This window comes from Tyto alba, unplaced genomic scaffold (assembly GCF_018691265.1).
Source record: "Tyto alba isolate M040663 unplaced genomic scaffold, T.alba_DEE_v4.0 Super-Scaffold_28, whole genome shotgun sequence".
NCBI lineage: Eukaryota > Metazoa > Chordata > Aves > Strigiformes > Tytonidae > Tyto > Tyto alba.
In genome coordinates, this window is record NW_024881302.1 from 18736516 (window position 1) to 18759833 (window position 23318).

Below are 23318 nucleotides of genomic sequence, written 5' to 3' on the forward strand. Positions count from 1 at the left end.
CACGGTGTGACGCTCCGGCTGGGAGGCAGAAGGGGCTTCTCTCTCCTCGCCCTCCTAATACAGAGCACAAAGGAAAGCCCAGCCCTGAGCCACAGGAGCTCTGTGGAAAGAGGGTTTTCTGCTGAGAAGCAGTGCAGACTGCTTGCTCCAGGTGGTGAGTGGGGCTCTCTGGGAGCAGAAACCAGCACAGGTGGCACTGGGAGACCAGTGCTCTCCCCACTAGCTGCTGCGGTCCACTCCCTAAAACGGACAGGGCTCCATTTTCACTCTTGGTTTTGAGGGATTTGCTTGTAGGCAAAAACCTCCCAAGGAAACCAGAGCTACCAGGGCGAGTGCTCAAGCAGGAGGGAGGTGTTCTCCTTGCTAAGTGGATGGATGTGAGTGGGATCTGAACCTCCTGAAGAGCAACCCTGGAGTCAGTGGTTCCTGGCGTGAGCACTTTTGGGAACCCTGTGCTGGGCACCCTGACCATTACTAGAGCTTGTACTCGTCGGGACCCTTGGCAATAGTGCAGATGGGTGCTGGCATCGCAGCAGATGAGGACTTCACCTTTATCTGTTACCCCCCACGATGCAGGGGACCTCACCAGCCCAAATGCTCAGAGACCAGCTCCGTGTAGGGTCAGTGAAAGCTCATAAAGAGCCTCGGGTACCCCACAGAGTCTTTTCTGTAGAAGAACCGGTATTTTGACATAGGGCACAAGAAACAGTTTTTCTAGAGAGTCCTAAAGTCGAAGATGATGGGGACCAGGGTGGGGAGAGCGGTTTTCTTTGGTTAGGAGTCCTGCATGTTCATGGTGCAGAGACTTCAGTTAGGGCACTGTTTCAGTGCCAGAAGGGTAAAAGGATTTTGTACGGAATGCTGTAGACTTTTTCCATCACGATAACCTTAATTCAGTGTGGGTCATCTGTGGCACATCCCTCAGGTAGGCAAGGTTATAAGGCCACAGTAGCAGAGCAGGAGAAGCCCCAGATCCTTCTCCCGCTGTACTGGCACGGTGTGTGTCCATCCTGGTAGGCTGTAGCACAGAGAGGGATCTCATGTGGCAGGTACAGGCTGTCTCATACACAGTACTCGGCTCGCCATGGTGTGACATGTTGGGTGACAGCAGGGACACGCTGCGGGACAGCTCTTCCACTCTCCAACACGTGGCTGGAGGGGAATAGGATCTTGTAGAGGGGAATGGGACCTCATCTGCTGCTGCCCCGTTGTGGGTGAGCAGGCAGGGGGGAGGCAGGAGCATAGCCAGGGTCTGAGGAATGTCTTTCTGAGCTGTGGGATGTGGCACCCACCCTGGGAATGCCCCCCCACCCCCCCCCCCGGCCCCTTGGGTGCCACTGAGAGCTTTCGGAAATGACGGCCAGGACCTGAAAGCCCCTATTCAGCGATGGAGAAGCAAATTGTCTTATTCTTTGGTCTCCCAAACCACCGACTTCAGAGGGGACAGCTTGAGAGGAAGGAAGGAAGACCTGAAACCAGAGCAGGAAGTTCCTGAAACGCGAGAGCAGCCTTCATCCCGATGTGCTGAGCCTCTCCTCTCCTAGCGCTTTTGGCTGAGCACTAAGTGGTGTTAAATCTTGACTGCAAACTCTTTTGAAGTTCAGATCTTCCCTTCTGGTAATAAATCCAGCCACGGCTCTTCCTGTGCTCCTGACGTGGATCTTCTGAGTTTACCATATCCTCTCACATTTGGTTTTGTTGGGTCTATTCTGACTTGGCATCACTGCAGGGACCCCATGGATCTGTTGGTGATGAGCGTGTCCCCCTGGGGGGTGGGGGGGGTGGCGGCTTAAGGTGCAGGTCAGGTTAAAAGCACAGAAGCTGTCAGCTCCTGGGGGGAGCAGAGGGCCCCGCGGGGTGTGGGTCCTGCAGGTTTGGGAGGTTCCGTAGGTGCCGTGGCTGAGCACGTCCCCGCGGCGGGACGGGGGGACGCAGCCTCCTGCGGTAACGGCCGTCAGAGCCCCAGACACGGGGTGGCAGCTGGAGGCGGCCGGGGAGACAGCGAGGCGACAGGGCTTAGCGCTGGGAGCGGGGGCTCACTGCGGGGAGGGGGGAGCACCCTGCCTGCGGGGCTGCGGGGCTGTCCGTTGAGATTTTTCGCTACCGAGAGAAGGCAGATGCGGACGGAACGGTTCGGCGCAGTGGTTTTCTGGGTGGGGAGGGTGCGATTTGCGGCGCCCAGGCTCCGTGGTGCTTGGTGCGAGATGCGGCGTGGCGGGGGGACGCGGCAGGCAGCTGCCCGTCTGCCAGCGCGGCCGCATGCCGGCGCCGGCGGGGAGGAGGCGTGAGCTGCCTAGCTGGCTGGTGCCTCGCAGTGTTTCTTGCTGATTCGAGGGCAGGCAGGTGGGGATGACTTGATGGGGCTGGAAGTTTTGATAAAGATAGCATGGTTTCCAGCCCGGTGGATTAGGCTGGGGCTGGACTTGCTCTGTGTAAGCGCTCCCAAGCATGCGCCTTTCCCAGTATTTCCCATGTCCGGAGCTACTGTTGAGTGACTGTGGAATTAAAGTATCGTTTGCAATTTTCTACATTCCAGAGCAGTGTCAGATTTTAGTGGAGGGCAGGCTCTGTGTATGCCTGTGTGCTTCACTTGGCCTGCAAGCCCCCAAGTATCTCGGAGACGACGCACATCACTCTTGTCCCTGCAAACTCCTGCTCGACTGAACCAACGGGGGAAGCATAGCAGAGCCAAACTGAGGGCAGGAGGGAGCTCAGCCTCCCGGCTGCTTGGCTGGACAACAGTTTGCCCCCACACTACCACCTCTTTCCAAACAGCAAGTTGTAGCCCAGCAACATATATTAATTTTCCCAGGGTTTTGAATGATGGGAAGATTGCAATTCAAATAAATCCAGCTGCCCGTGGTTTTAGACATCTCGTACTCCCCCCAGCATCAGGTGGGTGGTTGTCTCCAGAAAGGCTGGCCACCAAACGTAACCGAAATCCCAGTCTAAACCCCCAGTTAACTCCAGCAAAAAGAAAGAAGGGAGTTGTTGTTTCAGAGCAGCCGGTCCATCTGCTACCCCTCGTGGGGCCAGGGCCGGCTGCGAGAAGCCAGCGGTACTGTGGCTTTGGGTGCCTGCCTCCCTCCGTGCAGCAGGGATAACGAAATATCAGCACTGGATTTACCTAACAGCGGAGGATCTCAAAGCGGTTTGCAGGCTGTAATGAATTAAGCCTCTCTACGTTGCTCTGGTTGGGCTGGGATGGCATTCGCGATCTGTTTTTCTTTTGCAGCAGAGGAAACTGAGGCATGGAAACACGAGGGGTGGGATTTGTCTGTATAAATAGAGACACGGTGGTGCGGATATATGGCTCTGGGCTGAGTGTTTGGCCTCCCTTTCTTAGATGATGGAAAGCAGTGGGCATCACCAGAGTGTTATTGGCTTGGATAAATGAGTGTGTAAAACAGAGGAGAGGAATGGTGTCTTTGGAGATAACCCCATCTTGCCATTGACTGGAGCAGATGCCTCTGTTGAAGACATGGAAAGGAAGATGTCAAGCCTGTGCCCGGTGATATTTCTCAAGAGACGTAAGAAATCTCCAACAGAAACGAAAGTGGAATGTGGCTCTGTTGTGAGCCCTGTGGGTGTTTTAGTTGTCTTCCTCCACAGACGGCTCGGCTGGCCTCACCTCAGCTTTGGACCAAGGAGTTTACTTGCTGTTATGGAAGTAAACTTGCAAAGGGACCTCCATGGAGTCTGCTTCAGCCCATCTCCATTTCCTTATCCCCACATGCCCGTGATGCCCGTCTGGGCCCTTTTCCCATGTTCAGATGTGCAGCGTTCTGGCAACACTTGAACACAACAGGGTATGGCCTGGAGCCTCAGCTGAAGATGTGCATGGGACCGTATTTCTGTTGGTGTAAAAGGTGTTCCTGAGTTATCTTTTGTGGGAACCATGGGGTTGCAAGGATGAAAAGAAGCGATCTGAAGCAGGCAAACCCTTGTGCTTGTGCTGGAGCGGCTCCTGAGGCCTCCCATACCCCATGGGAGTCATTTGTAGATACCAAAATACAGCGTTAGGTTGTAGGGCTCTAGTACCCTTGTGAAGAGTCAGTCAAATGTGACATTAGCTTGCTTTAAGATGAGCAAAGGTTTCTGTCTGAACAAGGGGAAGGAGAAAAGTCCCGCGCTGTCCAGTGGAGAGGGGTGTGCAGGGAGCGGGTGTCTCTCCCCTCCGCTGGACTAGGAAGGCATGTCTAGAGGCCGCCTCCTGATTCTTTGCATCCACTGACTTCTGAATGAGACAGGACACATCGGGTGTTGGGCTCCTTCCGTGGCATTGTAGAGCAGTAGTCAATATTCCAGCAAGGTCTCCGAGGCTGATTTGGAGATCGAGACTTCCTTAATCACCATACTCCTCAGACAGACACCTCTGCTATTTACTTAATCGGCTTCATGGCTTTGAAGCGACTCAGATGATATCTCCTATGGTCTGTTTACCATTGTGGTGTGGCTAGTTCATGGGAGGGATATTGTGAAGAGTAAGTAAGTAATTTGTATATTTGTATATATACATATACATACACAGCAGTGCTTGGAGAAGGGAAAAACAACCAACTGAACTTTCCTCCTGGTGCTCAGATTTGGGAGGTGAGAGAGGTTCTTTGGTGACCTGGTTATTCCACTCGCGTCCTCTCGAGAGATCCTTCTCATTCATGTCCTCTCCTTGGAGAATCTGTGGAGGCAGCCTCTAACGAGCCTGCCTGCAAGGCAGAGAGGCAACCACCCAGGTCTTTGAAACTCTTCCCTCTGGTTAAAGTGCTTGGACTCTGAAGGTCTATTTTGTTTTCAGAAACACTGAATAATGTAGAGGTTTTCCTCCAAAGATGCCTGCTCAGTGTGGATATTTAGAAACCCCCCTCATGCATAGCATGGTGCCTTCTCAGACGCTGGGAATGTTTTCTTAGCCCTTTGGTATGTCATTCATGGCAAGATGATGATTCACTCTTAGGACATGACTTTGGGGTAGAGCTTTGGTTATCTCCAACCCCATCCAGCCACCCAGCTGGGGCGAGCAGCTCCGCTGCGACTCTTCCTCAGCGCATCTCATTAGAGCACCGCAAAACCCAAGGCCTGGCACGCCAAAGTTCCTCCGAGTGAAGCGGATGAGCTCATAACACAGGGTTGCCACTGGTTCCACGGAGCACATGTTCCAGACTCCTGACTCATTTCCCAGGACCGAAGCACGCAGCCCACTGTCTAACCCCGATTTCCCCAGCGTGCCTGAGGTTAGGAGGGGAACAATAGAAGGAAAGGACCCTCTTGGATTTCCTCTCTTGATATTTTTCTCCATATTCGTATTCATTCTCGCTGTTTCTATTTTAAAATTGTTTTCTTGTACAATCTGTGTGGGTATGTGCTGCTATATTTAATACTTTACTAGTATCAGATTTTGCTTTCAAGGGCTTTCAAAACAAAAACAATAAAAATAAATCCTTCTGCAGGAGGTCACTGAGGTGGAATGGCTTTTTCCCAACTGCTGACACGCTTTGGACTTCTCCCTGCTCCCTGTTCAAGTTTATTTCCCGCTTGCCAAGAGGCCCTTTTCCCCCATCAGCTCTCCCCATGCCCAGCGATGAAGATGCCCCGCAGTGCTCCGGGCGTGTAGCTGGGGGTGTGCAGGGCTGGGTGACTGAGGGAATTCCATGTAGCCCGGTGTTGGGGAGCACGCAGGGTGCTTGTGCGGAGCAGTGCCAGAAGCATCTGTCCTTTGTCTGCTGCTCTTGCAGGACTCGTGCTTGCAGGCTGCTTCATTTTGGGAGCTCATTGGTCCCTTAGCTTGAAAACGTCTCTTGGTTTTTAACATCAAGGTTTCGGACCGTCATGGCAAATCCATCTCCAACTTCTTCCAGACACCGTTCGTTTCTGCTGGAGAAGCTCATAGGTGCGATGAACCACCGACCAGCACCAGCTGGCCAGCCCGAGCAAACAGGGAGCTGTTTGCAATCCCAACCAGAATTGCCCGGTCAGGAGTGTCCCCCCCCCACCCCGGCTCACTGCTCCAGAGTTCTGCATGGCAGCTGGGGCAGAGCCAACCCGGAGAGGTCCTGGGGGTGTCCCGGCCTGCAGGAACGCGCCCTTGGTGCCCAGGGCTCGGAGCGCAGCGGGACGGCGCTCCTGGCTCCGCGGCACAGCCGGGCAGGTTGCCTGGCACTGTCTGCCCGGCGTTGTGGAAGCGGTTGTGCTCTGTTCTGGAGTACCCAAAGTCGGGTTGCAGAGGAACCGAGGCTCCCACTGTTCTGTTTTATTTTTGTTAGCCAAACTATTTAACCAGCAGAATTGTTTGCAGAAGCAAAGCACTTTGGTCCCCGAATCGTTGAGCTTCCGGTTTCCATCCGCTCTCGGCAGGACAGCGATCATGTGCTAAATCCCAATTAATCATTAAGAAGATATTTGAGGTTTAGCAGCTGTGTTACAAGATACAGTTTTTACTGGTTTCAACATCAGTTAAATATGTTTTTAATAGTGGATGGTATTTAATTAAACATAAAATAACAGAGGCTTATTAAATCTAGAGAGACCTTCCTTAGTGATGGATATTGAATGTTAAGTAAATACCAGTTGGTCATTAGAAGCATATTCAGTGTGGTTTCACGGCTATGTAATAGGCAGGTATCTTGTTACCCACCTACCCAGTTTCAGTGAATACGCTCTTAATAATCAATTGCCATTCATTTAATGTGTAATAATAACTATCCTATTAGAGCTGAATTAGATCCTTGTAGGAGAAAAGGGGGGTAACCTGGTACCCGCTGTTTTTTTCCGAGCGTTTTTTGTTTTGTTTTCAGTTGATGGTTCGTTGGGATTAGGTTTTTTTTTTAGGATCGTGGAAGATTGGATGACGCCGGGGCGGATGGTGGACGAGCAGGCTTCACACGGTGCTCGGGGCGCAGGGTGACCCGGGGGGGGGGGGCTTGGAGCGCTTCTTGGTCTTTCTCTTGGGCAGAAATACATTGCACAGGGCTGGAAGGAAGGAAGGAAGGAGGTGGAATAACGCCGTGGGGAAACGCTTTCTTATACAGGAGGCGTTGCCCTTCAGAACTTGCTGCTACGCGGGATCTTCAAAGCCAATTCATTAGCTGGTGTCAAAGGAGGATGAGACTCATTTGTGGGTGATATGATCAGAAAGAGTCGCTTAGGGCACAGCTGGTGTTTCTGATTCATGATCCTGTTTAAGGACAGACCAGCAGCTGACCCTGTTTCCCAAGCTGTTTCTCATCTCGCTGCTCCATGGAGTCAGGTTCTGGTCCCCTGTTTCTCCAGATTTTCATAGCGCATCGGCCAAGTACTTTCCAGATTGCAAAGTGTGTAGATTGTCAGTGAACAAGGACCATAAGGGGACTTGAGAAGCTCCATCCCAACCTTAAAAAGCAGGCTGTTGCAGCCGTTGGAGTGCTTTTGTTTCATTTTGAGGTGAAGTGTGAGTTATTTTGCAAGGCCCAGCACGTCGTTGCTGATCACCTCGGTGAGGCATTGCTGCATGGCAGGAGCTGTTGTGGGGTGGGAAATGGGGACTGGAATGCTTGGGAAGAGTCAGCAGGGCTTCCTCCTTACCAGGGAAAGATGGAGCAACCTGGCAGCTTGGCGACTGGAGAAGAGCTGGAGGGTTAGGAGCTGGAGGGTTTGGCCCTTGAGGAGCGGGATGGTTCCCTGTCTTGAGACAGACCTTGCTCTGGGAGTTACTGTTTTCCCCCTCATCAGCATTCAAAATCCCATTTTGTACTTTTGGAGGAAGCGATAGAGCAGGGCCATGAATTTGGGGACAGTGGGGAAGGCATGGGCTTGTGTGTGTGCAATATGCGTGGCCCAGTCGGGGTGGGAAGTACAACAAGATCCAATTAAGATTGTACATTTTAAATTATAAATACAGAGGTGGCCACTTTTCAGCAGAAAGAAAACTGATGCTGCAAAGCACGTTGCCCGTGCTGCAGCCAGCGAGCCTGCCTGTGATGGAGGTTTGCGGGTTTGATTTCTGGTGAGGGGGCACATCCACGGAGGGGGAAAGCTGGAGCCCAGAGCATTTCTTTTCTGGGACTCTGTGGGTAGTCCTATTAGCTTTCTTACAGTAGCACTTCTTTTTTAATTTATCAGTGCTGCTGTGTTTCATAGGCCATAACTTTTAATTTCTCCCCTTGTTAACTTGCACAGCGGTACTGACTCAGTGCTGGAACAATACATGAGACAGTCAGGAGAAGCAGTGATTCATGCTGCCTGGTGGATGGGATGAGCCCGTCTTCTCTGCTCGCTTATTAATTCCTTCTAGTGCGTGAGTCAGGCTCTCCTCGCCCCCGGGGAAGGAAAGCAGCTGCGGTGAGTTTTAAACCGGGAGCTGGGAAATGGGCTGCGGGGAGGCTGGCAGGTAGGGGCTGCCGCTGGTGGCCCCCCCCGCTCCCCCCAGCGCTGCCAGCTCCGAGTCGTCCAGCGTGAGCACAGGGGACACGGCCGTGCCTGCACCTCCGGCCGGGTCCTGCGGAGCAGCGGTGCCAGCGACCCCGCCTCTCGCCGGCTCAGGAGCCTCGCTGCCTTCCCGAGGATTCCCCTGGGCACGGGGGTGAAGTTTGCCAGCCGGGCTCGCAGCCAAGCCAGCTGTTTGCGGCGCGTGCTCTCCTGCTGCTTGGTCACAGGTTTGGAGGCAAAGGGAGCCGATTCAGCCAGCCTGCCCTGCACATCTCTCTTGGTGCGTGGCACAAGGCTGGGAGCCCCTTTCCCCACCCTGGACGGGTCCACCAGCCTGCAGGCGTGTCCTGACACCCATCCTCCTCCTGGCCAGCGTGTTCAGCGGGGTCCCCTGCATTCTTCATCGCTTGGCAGAAGCTGTGGGAGCAGTAGGACAGAACTGAGGGCAAGGAGGTTCATCACACATGCAGGTTACAGAGCAGGCAGCCTTGTGTCCCGGCAGGATCCAGGACTGGAGCGCTGACCCCCGGGATCAGCCCCGGCACCACGACAGCCCCAGTTGCAGCTTTGCCAATTAACGGCAGCGACGGGCCCGTGAAAGCAGCTGGGCTCCAGCTTTGCAATAGGTAAAGCTGTGAGAGCAAAGGTGGGGGAGCACTCAGGCTGCTGTCTTTGGCTTGGCTTTCACCAGGTAGGCAGCAAAGAAGCTGCACAGCTGCCTGCAGCCCCTGGGAGGTTGTCCAGTGAATCGCTAGATACACATCTGGGGGAGACAGGAAAAGTCAAAGCTTCCCCAGACTTACAGGCATATGAATGGTGGGAGAGCAGTTTGGGAAGTCCTGATTAGCTCTGATCTTGGAGGATGCCTGTGGAAAATAACCCCGTGCCACCTGTGTTGTGCCAGAAGCCGCCGCTCCGGGCATCCCAGTTGCCTTTGGGAGCATCAGGATGGGGATGCTGTGGGTGCTGCGGGGATGGCTGTGGCAGGAGGCTTGAGATCAGCCGGCTCCCGGTCTCATCTGGACTGTGGTGGTGTGAGTGGGCACCTCAACACAGTGGGCCAGCCTCACCGAAGGGGTCCTTGGGCCAGGAGGTGCTTGAACGTGGCTCCCGAGGAGCATTGATGGTGCCGATCCTGGGGGTTTGGCATCTTCCAGAGCTTCGGCAGCAATGGGAGGGGAGGTGCAAGGCATCAAGATGGCTTTCTCCCATCTGGCTGGCACTGTTCTCTTCCAAAAGGGCTTCCTAGCGGTTGTGCTATTTGTCCTTGATGTCACGGTCCTGTGCAGCCCCCGGGAAGATGCAGCGGTCTGTACCAGACTTTTCCTGCCTGAAACAAGAGCGAATCGATTCCCTTCCGTGGGCAGGGAGCTGCTTGGTCACCAGGTTATCCACTCAGCCAAGAAATTTCCTTGTTGGAAGTCACCCTGGCTGTTGAGTCGCCCTGCCCCATCCAGAGGGTGGGTGCCGGAGCCCTGCCTGCATCTGACCGCCGGGGTGGGCTGGGGGCACGCCAGGCGGCTTCGCATCGCAAGCCCCCGGGCAAGGGGCATCACAGCCTGACCCTGCGGGAGTTCACTCTGTCTTCCTCTCATTTTGTTCTCTACCCTCTGCAAACAGCCCTGAGTCTACCCCGCCGCCTTGGCAGGCCTCCCCGCGTGTCCTCCACCCCCGGCCAACCCAGCCATAAAACCCTCTAATCCGAACAGGCTGGGGCAGAGCAACACCGCTGCCATCAGGACAGCTCTCTGTGTGTGGTTTCCATTTATTGCAGATTTATTTCCTCTGGGTCGCCGTCTCTGTTGTTGCTCACTCCTTGGCTCTGCTTCTTGGGAGCATCCAGCATTTACCTTCTTGCAGAAAGGGGCTTTGGGGGACTGTAACTTCATTGTACATGTCAATTAGGAAAACACCCTCAGGAATTTCCTTTCTGATGCTGCCTGGCTCTACAATAACCTCTGTCTCCGTGTCTGCTGTCTCCCCAGAGCCTGTCCCGCCAATGCAAACCAAAAGGGAGCCGGGAGCAGGCTCAGCTCCGCAGACTCATTGAGCTTCTGTTCCAGCTCCCTCTGAGCGTGGAGCCCCATCTCATTTCCACTTCTCTCGCGCTTCTCACTCCCTCTCTGGGCACTGGAGTTTGGAGTTGTTTTGGAAACGGCTGCAACTCCAGCATGACGTCACCACAATTTTGTAGTATCTCTGTCTCCATCCTAGTTAGGCGCTTCCTGCTCTTTGGCTCTTGCTCTGGCTCGCCTGGCGTGTCTACACGCTTTTTTCTCCTCCACAATTCCCCAGGGATTTCTTTTCAACTACTCCCCCCCCACCCCCCTGCATCTCTTACACAGCAGCTTTTTCTTCCCTGTTTGTCCTTTCTTGATTTTCCTCTTCTTCCATCCTTTTCACAAAGAGCCCTTTTGCCCCAAAACTGGCTTTCCCAGTTAATTTTTGTAGCAGGCGGCCATGCCCGCTCTGCTGCTGCCAGGAATCCCGAGGTGCTGGGATGCTCCCAGGCAGCTGGCTCCCGAGGGCAGGGGCTGGGCAGGGGTGGGTGACCCCCCCGCCACAGCAGTGCCACCGTGACTGCGCAGGGGTGCGAGGCGGTGGCAGTGGGGCAGGGTCCGGTCTGCGGAGGGTGTTTTCTGCTGCCCCTCTCTCTGCTGGCAGCGGAGCTCAGACCTCTCCTTCCCTCTCCTCCCCCAGCTCCTCTTCCACCGCTTCATCTTAGCCCGGCTTTTTTGCACAGCAAATCTTCGGCTTTCCCCTGCCAAGCCCTCTGTCCCCACATCTCCATCCAAGCCTCCTTGTGCTCTGACATCCCCGTCTTCACCCCCCCTGCCCTGGCAGCACCCGTCCCACTCTTCCTGGGAGCACCCGCATCCCTGTGCCAGCCCAGGGCTCCCATGCCACCCTGGGACCAGCCTGTGATAACCAGCACTGCTCTCTCCTGCCCAGACTCGGGGAAGAGCATATGCAAGGCTTAATCATGACTCTCTAGCGAGTGTTTACTGAGCACGAACAAAATACGATTTATTTCTTTAATTTCTTCCCTCGCAACAGCTTCAATGTTGCCTGATTGCAGGCAGAGCTCCCCAGGGCCTGCTGAAGGCATCGCTTGCCTGCCTGCTGCTGCCGGCGCATCCCGACCCCCAACCAAAGCAGCAAGGTGCTGTGCTTCCCATGGGAGCAGCCCTGGCAACTGCGCTATTAAACAAAACATGCAAACGTATATATATGTATATGTGTGTATATATATGTATATACATGTGTATATAAATATATATATTTGACTTTCCATTGCCCTGCAGGAGCTGGGTTTTGCCGTACCTGGCTGTAACAAGCGGGTAAACTGAGGCATGTGGTATGAGTGCCAGGAGAATCCTGTGATCACACCACTGTTGCGAGACAGACAATTAGCTTTCCATCCTTGGCTCTGCCTGTGGCTTGCTAGGTCATTTCATGCCCGGAGTATCTTTTGTATCTTATTTGGATTAAAATTGGTTTCAGACAGTGACTGTCTCTCAACATGTGAGTACGCAGTGTCCAGTGATGAAGCCCCAGCAAAGATCAGAGGCTTCAATACAAACTCCTGTTAAGGTTTTGGCTTTTACTGGGGTGAAATGGGGTCTGGATGCAGGACCCTCTTTGTCTCAGTTCCGTAGGTTCTTCCTCTGACTTTCAGCTCGTCACCCTGCACAAAGATGTATGCACATACTTATTTTGAAGCGGCTCTCTCCCTCAGTGAATGGTGCTTGGCAGACACCTGTGGTCAGTGGTACTTGGATGCTTTTCACTTGCCACAAGCTCGTGCTGGACCAGAGGCTCCTGCATCCTCTCCAAGGTGCCTGAAGTCCATCTGCTTTGTATCCCTAAAATAAATGAGCAGAACAGCAGCGAGTGACCTGGGTAACTCCTTGCAGTGGTGCTGCTGCTGCCTCGGAGCAGACGAGCGGTGGATGGGCAGGGCTGGAGTTACTGGCTGCCCCGCTGGGCAGCTAGTTTGTGAGGGCTTTGGTGGGACCAACTGTGGGAGCTGGGAAACAGGGGACCCTGTTTAGGGCACAAACCCTTCCTCAAGTCAGAGGCTGCCATCTTCACGGAGCTGGTGCTGCTTCCACAGAGTGTTTAATCCAGCAGAACTGGTGCTGCTGGGCAGGGCTGGGAGTTGCAGTGGGGTTAAGGCAAGGGACGGGGCGGTGAGTTCGTTAGCTCCTGTGGGACTGGGGTAACAAAGTAAAAAGGGCCATTTCTTACTTGTGGAGTATGGAGAGGATTGTGGGGAGAGGAGCTGTAAAGTTGTCGGACCCTATAAAAGCAGTTTCTATCATGAGTGTGGGTTTTGTTGTCTGCTGGAGCTACGAATTCCCAGCTTTGCTCTTCGGATGGGGTTTTGGGGCTTTTGTGGCCATCAAGCCCGAGAGGTCAGAGGTGGAGTGAGTGCTTCGTGAGAGCTGTGGTGCTGGTGTCCCCACCGACATCAAACATGTCCCCTGCTGCCATCGGTCCCCACCCCGACTGTGCCTCTTTGGGATACGGCCGTACCCCAAGCTCATGTGTTTGACGCTTCTCCTGCAGCCGCCAGCTGGGGCCGTATCCTGCGCTGCCCATCCCAGTGCCCCAGCACCCACATCGTGCCAGAGCTGCACAGCACAGGTGTGCCTGCCAAATACTGTCTAGTGGGTTAGAAAAACCCACCAGTAACCGTGTGGTTGTAGCGTTAAAGGATCACTTTTATCTTCGCAAACGCAGGGCCCATGCAAGCCCTGGGCAGTTTCTAGCTGTTACCCCACTTCTGGGGTGGCCACCCCAGCCCCACAGACCTGCCCTTGCTGGGAAGGAGCCAGCGGGGCTGGGGACTGGGGGAATATCTGTACCCTTGTTTTCTAGGGCCAGGTTGAAGCTAGTTTGCTGCTCTCCACCTGGTTGTTTCGGATCACCGTGCGGCTGGTGCGTGCGGGATGCTCTTCTTTAGGCAGGAGAAAGCAGGGGCAGATAAACCTGCCTTTGAACAGAGACATTTCCATGGAAGTTGCCTCGAGGTTTGTCGTTGCTCCTTACCGTGGGACAGCCACGGAGGCCTGTAATTGTGGGGAGAGGCTGCAGGCAGCTGGATAGGAATCTGGGGACAGGCTGCTGCCCTCCCAGCAGGGAGAGCCTGGCTGCCCTGGGAGGGAGGGGAGGGAGGAGGACAAGGAGGAGAAGGAGGAAGAGGAGGTGGAGAAGGAAGAAGCAGGGGCTCCTGTGCAGCTCTGAGATTTCCAGAGATGGTGAGTGATTTAATGCCAAAACTAGAGGTGTACCAAAGAGATTTGCTGGGAAAAAGCTAAAGTGAGTTCAAGGCAGCTATTGTTTCACGCGGTTCATGAAGATGTGGATCTGGCTGTGATGAAGGCCGGAAGGGCAGGTGAGCTCAGTGAGCAGCCTTGGGGGGCTGCTGGCCTGCGCGGAGCGGAGGTGACCGGTCCCAGCCCCCTGTGTTGTGTGAGGATGGGACCGCTCCAGCGGGCATGTGGGGGGCTGGCCCCACGCCGTCGTGGCTCTCCGCTCCGAGCAGCGGCTGCCAGGCGGGCTGTTGGTTTGGCCTTGTAGGTTACCTTAGTTTTGAAGGCTTCCCCGTGCCCACTGCTCCGGAGGATCAGTGCAGGAGCTGGCGGGATGGGGTGAGCGTGAGGACAGGGGCAGGAGTCGCAGGGTGGGGACCAGGGAGTAGGTGCGACAAGGAAGGGCCGTGGGCGGCAGGAGGAGGAGCGGTGGAGCCTTGCCCAGCCCTAAAAGCCCCAGCAGCTTTTAGAGATGCGCATTTCGCACGCAGCATGTGTCACCCGCCACCCGAGCAGCCGCTGTGTTTCAGCGCAGTCCTTCCAATATGCATCACCTGCCGCGGGAGGATGCCCTGTGTGAATGTAAGAGTCGCTTTTTTCGCGCACTTGTCGCCTTGCGCACGGACGCCAGGCTTGGCTGCCCTCCTGCGCGGCGGCCCGGCGCGGCTGACGTTGGCAGGAGTTTTCCTGGAGAGCGGGTGGAGTCAGCACATCACCCTTCTCCCTGGTCTCCAGGTCCGCAGGGGCGTGAGGACTGTCACCACCTGTCCCTCGAGTGACAGCACACTGCCACCGAGGTCCTTACGGGGACTGAGGCCTCTCTGGGCACCTACATCACCCCACCGCCCTAATGAGATTTCTTAAACTTGTTTGATGATGCATTAAAACTGGTCCACAAGTCCCGAGGGATGGAGGAGAGGGGCCCGGATGGGTTTCAAAAGGGGCCAGGCAACAGGGAGGTGTACTGGGTCTTGTGCTTGGTAGCAGAGGGGAGTTTGATTTCTGGCTCTGCAGCACGGCACCTCAGCGTAGCTTATTTTGAAGATTTGCGAAAGAGGGATGCTGGAGCTGAGAGGCTCTGCAGAGCCCTGGGTTTGACCTACTGTGAGAAAGCATTCTAATTTTAAAAATACGATATGGGTATTATATCATCTGTGTTCTTTGCAAGGATTTACCAAGACTGTATCATGTCATAGCCATATGTTTTGCTCTTGGTTTCCTGAATCTGGTGTTTCAGTTGAAGTCGGGTGCAATCTCTGGCAGTATGTTCGTTTAGATCTCTGCTGTGCAGCATTTTTTCCAGGTTGACGGGGTGGAATCTCCTCTGCCTGCAGGCAGCAGATGTGCAGCCGCGGTGTGGGGCACCCGGGGGACCCCAGGGTACCCCCAGCTCTGCAGCCTCAGCCCGGGGGGCAGAGGGGCTGGACGTGCCTCCTCCCGCATTCGCTGTGCACGGCTGCCACCGCCTTGGGATTTCGTGGCACCTTGCGTGGTGTTGTACATGAGTCCTGCCTGGCTCTGAGTCTGGCCCTTGAAAACACCATGTCTTGAAGGCCCAAAAAAGAGAAAATAAATGAAAAGGCTGCTGTGATAGCTTGCAGGTGATATCCTCCACCCTCTGAGCAGGTGCTGGCATTGCTGGGCTCTGCAGCAAGGCACTGGACTGCTGCCCCGTCGCCTGGGTGTGCTGGTCCTTCCACCCCAGCACGGAGGTGCTACCCTCTCCTTGCTGCGCGTGGGGGCTGCCCAAACCAGGCAGTGCAAGAGTCACAGGTGTTTGAGCAGTTTATCAAATTTCAAAGTGATTTGGAAGGGCTTCCCAGCGCCAAAGGGTTCATCCATTTGTGTTTCGCAGTCTAACATCCCCGGGTAAAGTTCATGCGTGCCTTTATGTTCAATCCATAAAGGGGCGGAAGGTGGATGCTCCCTCATGCGTGCTCTTTTATTCTCTGTGCTGACAGCAGTAATGCCAAAAAAACAAATTTTTGTTTTCTGTATTCGTTTGATCTGCTGCAAAAACAGCATGTGGAGCTCGTACAGCCCTCCACCTCCCCGGAGTGCTGCGTGAACATGACGTGTGTCTTCTTGTGACCAGTAAAGAGCATTTGGGTAGTGAAAAGAAAAACAGAAAGGTTAGTTTGTTATTCTTTGTGATATATGAAAGAGCTGTCAGCTCCTTCCTGAAATCATGAATCCCTGGGTGTTCCTGGGACAGGGCGAAGGAATGCATCCTGTAGTATTTTTTCACTTGGAACAACCATTTGGCTTTCTGGGTCTGAAAAGTTTAACTTCGGCTGAGGAACAAATTAATGCCGTCTCTTAGTCACTGTCTGGCTTGGATGGAAACACTTAGCTGACCTGGTTTATCTGTGTGTCCATCCCGATGGCTTGGGCAGGTCTCGCTGCTGGCTGCCTCCCAGGGCGCTCACATCGCGGTGCCGCTCGCCTGCGAGCTGCTGGACGTGGAGCTGCTGGTACTGGTCATGGGCTGGGCGTAGGAGCGGAGGTGGTTTCTTCAAGAGCAATTTTTTTTTTTTTCAAATTCTTTTTTATTAGGCTGGTGGAACTGGACAAAAGAAACCATTGCTTCTTCAGGCTTCTGCTTCAGACCAGCGCCACGGGGGTTCTGCATCCCAGCACCTGGCTAGTTTAAAAACTGCAGGTTGATCTGATAAAAGATGAGCTGTTGCCCTTGTCCCCATCTCCTCGCCTCTTCGCCGCATCGCCCGCGCCTCGCTGCGGTGCCTGACCCTGCACGCTCTCGGGGCAGAGACGGGCTGTCACGGGCTAAGGGTGTCCGGGTGTCTGAGGACGTGGTGTTGCATCTGCAGGAATGTATGAAAAGGGAGGGGTTTATCCACCTCGGATCTAATGCAGGGTGACGGGGAGCTCAGGGCTGCCTGTGCGTGGGGAAGCTGGCACCCGCGTTGCTGGGTGCTGCTCTCCAGGTCCCACATCCCCCCCCCCCCCAGAGTCTGGCACTGGGGCAGCTCCACGTGCTTCAGGCTAAGAGGACCCTGCCTGGCTCCTCGCACCCCTGCAGAGCTGCCCCTAAACCACCCTGCTCCTCGGCCGTTCAGGAGAGCCCAAGCAAGATGGGCTGGAAAGCCGGTCAGAAGCAAAGTTAATTTAAAAAAACCCCAACGAAGAGCTGTTTTTCTAGTGTTGGCCAAGAAACGTGACACTGAACAAATAGTAGAAAATAAAACAAAAAATAAAATTCACATTGGATCTAGAAACGGCCTTTTAATTTGCAGAATCTACGATGTCTGCGTGCAGAAATCTTAATTTCAGATCCGGTCTTTCAATTCAAATGGCACTTTAAATAGATATTCCTGTGCGCGTGTTCTGGTGCCTTTTGCCATGTCGTTAATGGATTGCTCATTCTGTGAGTACATTCTTGTCTCATTTTGTATCCCCATACATTAAATTGATAGTTTGGGGGATTATTGCTCTTTCCAAGATTACATGGGTGGAGTCCCCTTTATATGGCCATGCTGGTATGTAGTGAATTTGAATTGGCGCAGCAGAAAACTTGAAAATTTGGAACAGATAACTGTCTCCTATCTTTATATGGGAACATCAGAGTTTCTAGCTTTATTCTGGGGTTCTTGCCATTCCAAATATAATTTATTCTTTTATATAACTGTTTTCATATGATACACTCTGAAGAGTGGATAATGGTTTGGGGAGTAATATAATCATTTTTTTTTCCCCTCCAAGGCTGTCTTCCCAATTAATGAGATTGAGAACACGTTCCAAAAATCTATTTTTCCCCTCCGGGCTCTTTCTAATGTACTCAATTTATGCTGTAGTGTGTCTTGCGCTTCCTTTATGGAGTTTGATGCCTAAATATTTAATGGTGGTTGGCCGACTGGAGCCCATGTAAATACTTAGCATACTGATGTGGTCTCTCAGCAAGCTTGGGCAGCGAGGGCAGGTCTGGCCGTCCCGGTGCCTTTCTGCCCAGGCAGGTGGGCTCGGGGATGTGGCAAAATGCCCCCCCTCCCCGCCCCGAGCCATGTGTGCTGACCTGAACCTTGCTGCTGGCTGGGGTTGGCTTTATGGGGGAAGCTGCTTGCTTTTGGGGGGATAGAGGGGTAACCTTGTCCCCCCTTCTCCTTTTTACTGTCCTGTCTGGATGGGAAGCGGGTGGTGTGGAGTGAACCGGTGCCTCCTTCCCTCAGCCTCAAGGTGGCAAGGAAAGGATATTCCTAGAGAAACACGTGAAGCTCAAGGAGCTTCTTCTACTTAGAGCCTTACCTGTAACTTACATAGATAATGGTTTTGTACATTTTTCCCTGCTTAAACAGTTTGTTGGGTATATACCTTTCTTACAAATGCATCCAAGTAAACAGCCCCAGGCTTTCTGCCCTGCTCTGCCCTCCGTGGCGGTTGGCGTCGCCTTCCAAAGATGCTTGTTTTCCAGCTTTCTCTGGCGGTGCCACAGGATGCAAATTCAGCCTAAAACTTCCGACTGTGCTGAGCGGTTCCAGCGTGGGCTTTGGTGCCCCGGGGTTGTTCTTCTGCAGGCTCCTGGGGCACCTGGGCTCTCCCAGGGCACTCTGTGCTCCCCCTTCCTTCCCCTGGCACTCCTAAACCCATTTTTGTGCCCCCGGGCAGTACCGGGGGAGAGTGGCCAGCTGGCAGAGCTGCCATCCACCACACAGGTGGAGGCGAGGAGGATGAGGCTGAAGAGCGGGGCCGGTGTCCCTGGGGTCCCCAGAGGGACGAGGGCTGCATGGCAGCAAGGACCGCAGGAGCACGGACATCAGCATCTGCTCCTGAAAGCCTGTAGCATCTTAATTTCGGAGAGCCTTACAGCTCCAAAATGGATTGGCTGATATGCTCGAAGCCCTGTTTTTAAAATAACTACTTTTGGTTTGAGACTAAAGATGAATTTTTAGCGCTGGAGGAGTTACCTTGGGTTGGTGATGGTGGGAAAGGGGTCCTCAGTACAGACCCTGAAATCGCGCCCACTCTCTTTAAGCACTGGTTTGGTTTTGCAAAGTGCCTGTATAAATATCACCTTCTCACTCCGTGTCTTTGCTCCCCCTGAGTTACATCTGCTCCCTTTCCTGACCAAAACTGAAGGGCGCATTGTAGTGTCCTATGCCCGCCAGCCCTCCCAGAGCCATCAGCTCCGTGGGGAGGAGCAGTGCAGGAGCAGGTTTCCTGGTGCAGTGGGCTTGGTGCCGGCCGCCGTGGTGGAGGGGGGATGATGATGAAGAGGCCAGCTGCGAGGAGCGTAATTATTTTGCAGTGGACACGCTGTTCTGCAAGTGGCTCCGCTCTTCCTCTGAGGTCTCAGTGAAGTTAAGAGCACATCACGGTTGCGTTTGCATCATGCCGCGGTTGACAGGCACGGAGCCGGCTGCCGGCAGCCAGGTTCCCAGGAGTGAGGCTTTATATTTACATAGTTTGACTCAGATGTTGTATAACCCCGGGGAGCCGCTTTCTGGGCCAAAACGAGAGACTTGCTCTCCGATGGTGTTTTGAGCTCTGGTTGGATGATGTCCCGTGCAAGGGCTGGGTTTTTTTTGGTCCCCTGCTGACAGCATGGTTCATGTTCCTGCAGGTCTTGCATGCGTAGTGGTTACTAATAGCTCACTGGTGGGTGGGTGACCAGCCAGGTTAGCTGGATCCCTGCTCCGGCTGGATCCTCTCCCTTTTCCAGGTGTGTTACCAAAGGAGTGATTTGATGGCAGAGGACCCTCCCTGAGTGTGCTGCCCTGCAGTGGCCCTGGTCCCACTCGCTGGGGCAAAGGCATTGTTGCCTGGGCAGGCATCTGTGGTGCCCGGGTGTCCTGGTTTGAGCCTAGAGGTCAACTGAACACCACATAGCCATTCACTCACTCCTTCCCTCCCAGCACTGGGAAGGAGAAATCGAAGCAAAAGGCTCAGGAATCCAGCTAGGGACAGGGAGGGTAGCTCATCCATTACAGTCATGGGCAAAAGACGGACTCGTTAGGGGAAGGAAAAAAATCACTTTAATTCAAACACTAGAAAAGACATCACTTAACAGACAAGGTGGGACAGTGAGAAGCACCACCACATCCAAACACACCTCCCCCTCCCTTCCCTTCTCCCCGGGCCCAGCTCTGCTCCCCATCTCTCCCCCTCCTCCCCCAGCAGCACAGGGGCAGGGGATGGGGGTTACGGCCAGCTCGCCACTCCTTCCTTCCCGGGAGGTGGGGGGAACGCCGCCCAGCCCTCCCCTGCTCCCCGGGGCTCCCCTCTCACTGCAGACAGGCCTCCAGGAACCTTCTCTGGCGTGAGGCCTCCTCACGGGCCACAGCTGTTCCCGAGCTGCTCTGTCCTGGCTCACCCCCGCGTGTTGCAGTCCTCCCAGCGCCGAACCACAACAGTGGGGGCTGCTTCTCCCCTCAGAGTCCCGGCCTACTTTAAGCGCAGCCACTTGTCCTGGTGTGGCTTTTTCCACGCTTCTAGTTGGCCTCTACCTCACCGCTGACCTCCATGGGTGGCAGGGGGGGACGGCCCTGCCCTCTCCCCAGGGGATACAGGGGTCTCTGCTCCAGCACACCCCCCCCCTTCCTCCTTCCTTCCACTGTCCTGGGTGTTTGCATAGGTGTCCTCCTCGTAATTCCTCCGAGCCAGTCCCAACCCCCTCCCAGGTTCCCCTTCTTAAATACATTATCTCAGTGGCACAGCCACTGTCACTAGTTGGCTCAGCCCTGGCCAGAGGTGGGTCCGACTTGGGGCCAGGGGAGCTTCGAGAAGCTTCTCAGAGGGGCCACCGCTGTAGCCCCCTCCCCTGCTACCAAACCCCCCCCCACAAACCCAGCAGGCCAGCCTGCCCCGTGGGACAGCAAATCTCAGGCAATCGGGGTGGGGGACCCCACTGTGGGGACCCTTATGCTGTGGTCCACTTGTGTCTGGTGGCTTGTCCCTTACCGAGGGGCTGAGGCTGCCGGAGGAGAGGAGGACGCGCGGATGCATCTCGATTTTACAGGCTGAGTGGGAGGGTACCCCCCAGACCCCAGACGGGGCGGGGAGGTGGGGTGCAGAGGAAGGCAGAGGGAGAAAACAAGGGAGCTGCAGAGGCCTGTTCAAGGAGAGGTGGATTGGCTGATGGGACCACAGTCAGGCTTTCGGGGGGGACCAGCCGTGCTCAGCCTGCTCCTGTGGGGCAGGGCGAAGGGTGGGGTGGCGGGTGACAGGCCTGCTCCCTGCCAAGGGGCTCCTGGGGGGTTCGGGGCCCGTGGACACCACCCGAACCACCCTCCTGGAGACCCTTATCCGCGTGGTGCCCACCAGTCCCCCTGGATGCTTCAGGGGGGGGATCTTTCCCAGCCCGAGCTGCAGCCCTGGGTCCTCTGTGTCCCGGGAGGCTGCAGCTGACGGAGCAGAGCATGCGATGGGGCGGGCGCCCGCTCGTTTGCTCCCCGCACTATAATTAGCCGGGTTGGCGGGCAGACCTGCTGTCAGGCTGCCTGACACCCAGCCGGGCAGCATCTAAAGTACATGCTGGAGGACGGGGTGTAATTAACTGCAGGCCCTTGGAGCTGAGAGCTGACTCCTCGGCTTCCAGCCTTTTTTCTTGTTTTTTTTTTTTTTTTTTCCTTTCAGTGATGAAATACATAACTTCACCTATAAACCAGTATAAACATGTATGAGCTAGCATGCCCAAAGATTAAAAAAAAAAACAAACAGAAATGTTTGAAAATACCAGGCAGTGCATGAATGCAATGTTAAGATCAGGCAGCTAACAGCACGCCCCCCCCCCCCCCCCCCCCCCCCCCCCCCCGCTAAATGAGGCAAAATAAAATAAAAAAATGCTCTAGCAGCAACATGAACTCAGCCGCACTGCACCCCCTGCGCGTGCCGTGCTCAGGGCTTAACACTATAAATAGCAGCATATTCAGCTACACATCTCGGCCCTGATTCTGCAAACACTTAAGCCCAAGCACTGCTCTTTCCCAACATGCTTAAAGTTGCAGTAATAGTTTGCAGGCTGTAATCAAGAAAGAGAAGAAAAAATAAAGTCGAAAATGGAGCGTGTGCAACACGCTGTTGGTACTGGCTCTCGATGAATATACAGCCTGGGTGTCTGCTGCTCCTCCCTTGCATCTCCTGCACCCTTACCTAACTAATTAAGGATTTGATTAATGAAAACATGGAGGGAAGGTGCCCACGCCTGTGCGTGCGTGTCACCCTGGATGTTGCTGCTGAGTTGGAGGAGTTTACAAGCTCCGGTGGTTTTGCCAGCAATTTGACAAGTCCTTTCATCCAGTGAAGCTCCGATGAGCAGCAAGTGCATGGCTTGGTCTGTGCCAGCCCTCAATACGGCTTGGGGAGGTCCTTCCAGAACGAAAAACCTTGTAATAAAGAGGCTGTGCGTGCATGCATGTGTATATATGCATAAATTATTTTTTACAGGCATGTAGCAGTACAATAGAAGTTGAGAAAACAAAGTTTCCTGGATGAGCTCTCGGCGCAGAAATGCTTTGAAGTTCAGGTCTGCCTTCGGATGGTGTGAGCTGCAAGGGGTTTGCGGATGAGCAGCCCCCGTTGGCGTGGGGAGCGTGGCCTGGGAAGAGGCTTGGCTGGGGAAGGCGGGGGGGTGGGAGAAGGCTGGGGGAGATGCTGAGACGGGGTGGAAAGGCAAGGGAAGGCATGGTGGCAGGGGAGTGAAAGGTAAATGCAAATGGACTTGTTTACTGGGGGGGCATCTGCTCGTTAGCAGACTTGCTTTTCTTTCCAGTAGGAAGGCTGACGCCGGGACAGAGACTGTCCTCATTGCCCCGGTTGATGAGGAATCTCAAAGTTGGTTGTGAGCACTCGTGCCGCAGCCAACCCAGTCGTGTGCATTTCCCTGCCAAGTGGAAAGAGACGGGGGGAGGAGGGGGGGTTGCTGAGTGCTGCTGGTGACAGGGCTGGTGGGCGCCGGGGCGGTGCTGGTGCACCTTGCAGCGCCGGGGCCAGCACGCACGCGTGCGCAGCTCTGCTCCGCCGTGCCATGCACCCGCAGGGATATGCTCTGAGAAAGAGGACGAGGAAGCAGAATTTAGCGATGTTGGGGAGTTTGGCACTGCTCTGGCTTGGTCTGGCCCTCATGAATACAACCTGTTGGCAGGGCCAGGGTGAGCTGCTGAGACGTGCTCTGGAGCGAGGGGCCAGTGATGGGGCTGCTCGCCAGGAGAACCCATCTCATCGCTTTCCTGGGGGTCTGATATAGGTTGGGTGAAAGGTGAAGCCTGTTTTCCGAAGAACCAGGTTTACATTTGCATTTCAGCCCCCAGGAAAACACCAAGGTCTCCCCTCCTGGGTCCTGGACGTAAGGCTGGATGAGCAAGCAGGGAAGAGCATTCAGCCTCTGGGGAGATGTGCTGGTGGAGCGTGGGTGCCCACCGGCTCGCAGGAGGCCGTCCTGGAGTGGCAAGATGGTGGGTTTGGGCTTGGCATCGGAGCAAGACTGTGGTGTTGGGATGCCCAGGGGAGCCAGTGATACACGCGACCTGTTCCTGAATAGGTCCGTGGTGTCTCCAGTGGGGAGAGCTGCTTGGAGGACACCACGAGCTCCTCCAGCTCCCAGGTGTGGGTTGAGCTGCTCTGCTGGGGGATGGCTGCAGGGCTTCC

At 54.7% G+C, this 23318-nt stretch overlaps 1 protein-coding gene across 13 annotated transcripts in view; it reads left to right on the top strand.

The window, feature by feature from the left end:
* Positions 1 to 23318, top strand: part of LOC116964400 (ankyrin repeat and fibronectin type-III domain-containing protein 1-like) — a 259270-nt gene that overhangs the window by 152321 nt on the left and 83631 nt on the right. The window contains exon 1 of one of the 13 annotated variants that reach the window (XM_033003985.2): positions 13646 to 13664. The exons of 11 other annotated variants lie outside the window; for them this stretch is intronic. In XM_033003985.2, the coding sequence (XP_032859876.1) occupies positions 13662 to 13664 (3 nt within the window). In that variant the 5' untranslated portion in view covers positions 13646 to 13661. Of the gene's footprint in view, positions 1 to 13645; positions 13665 to 14230; positions 14301 to 23318 lie in introns of those variants that run through there. One more of the 13 variants, XM_033003984.2, reaches the window with a different exon arrangement.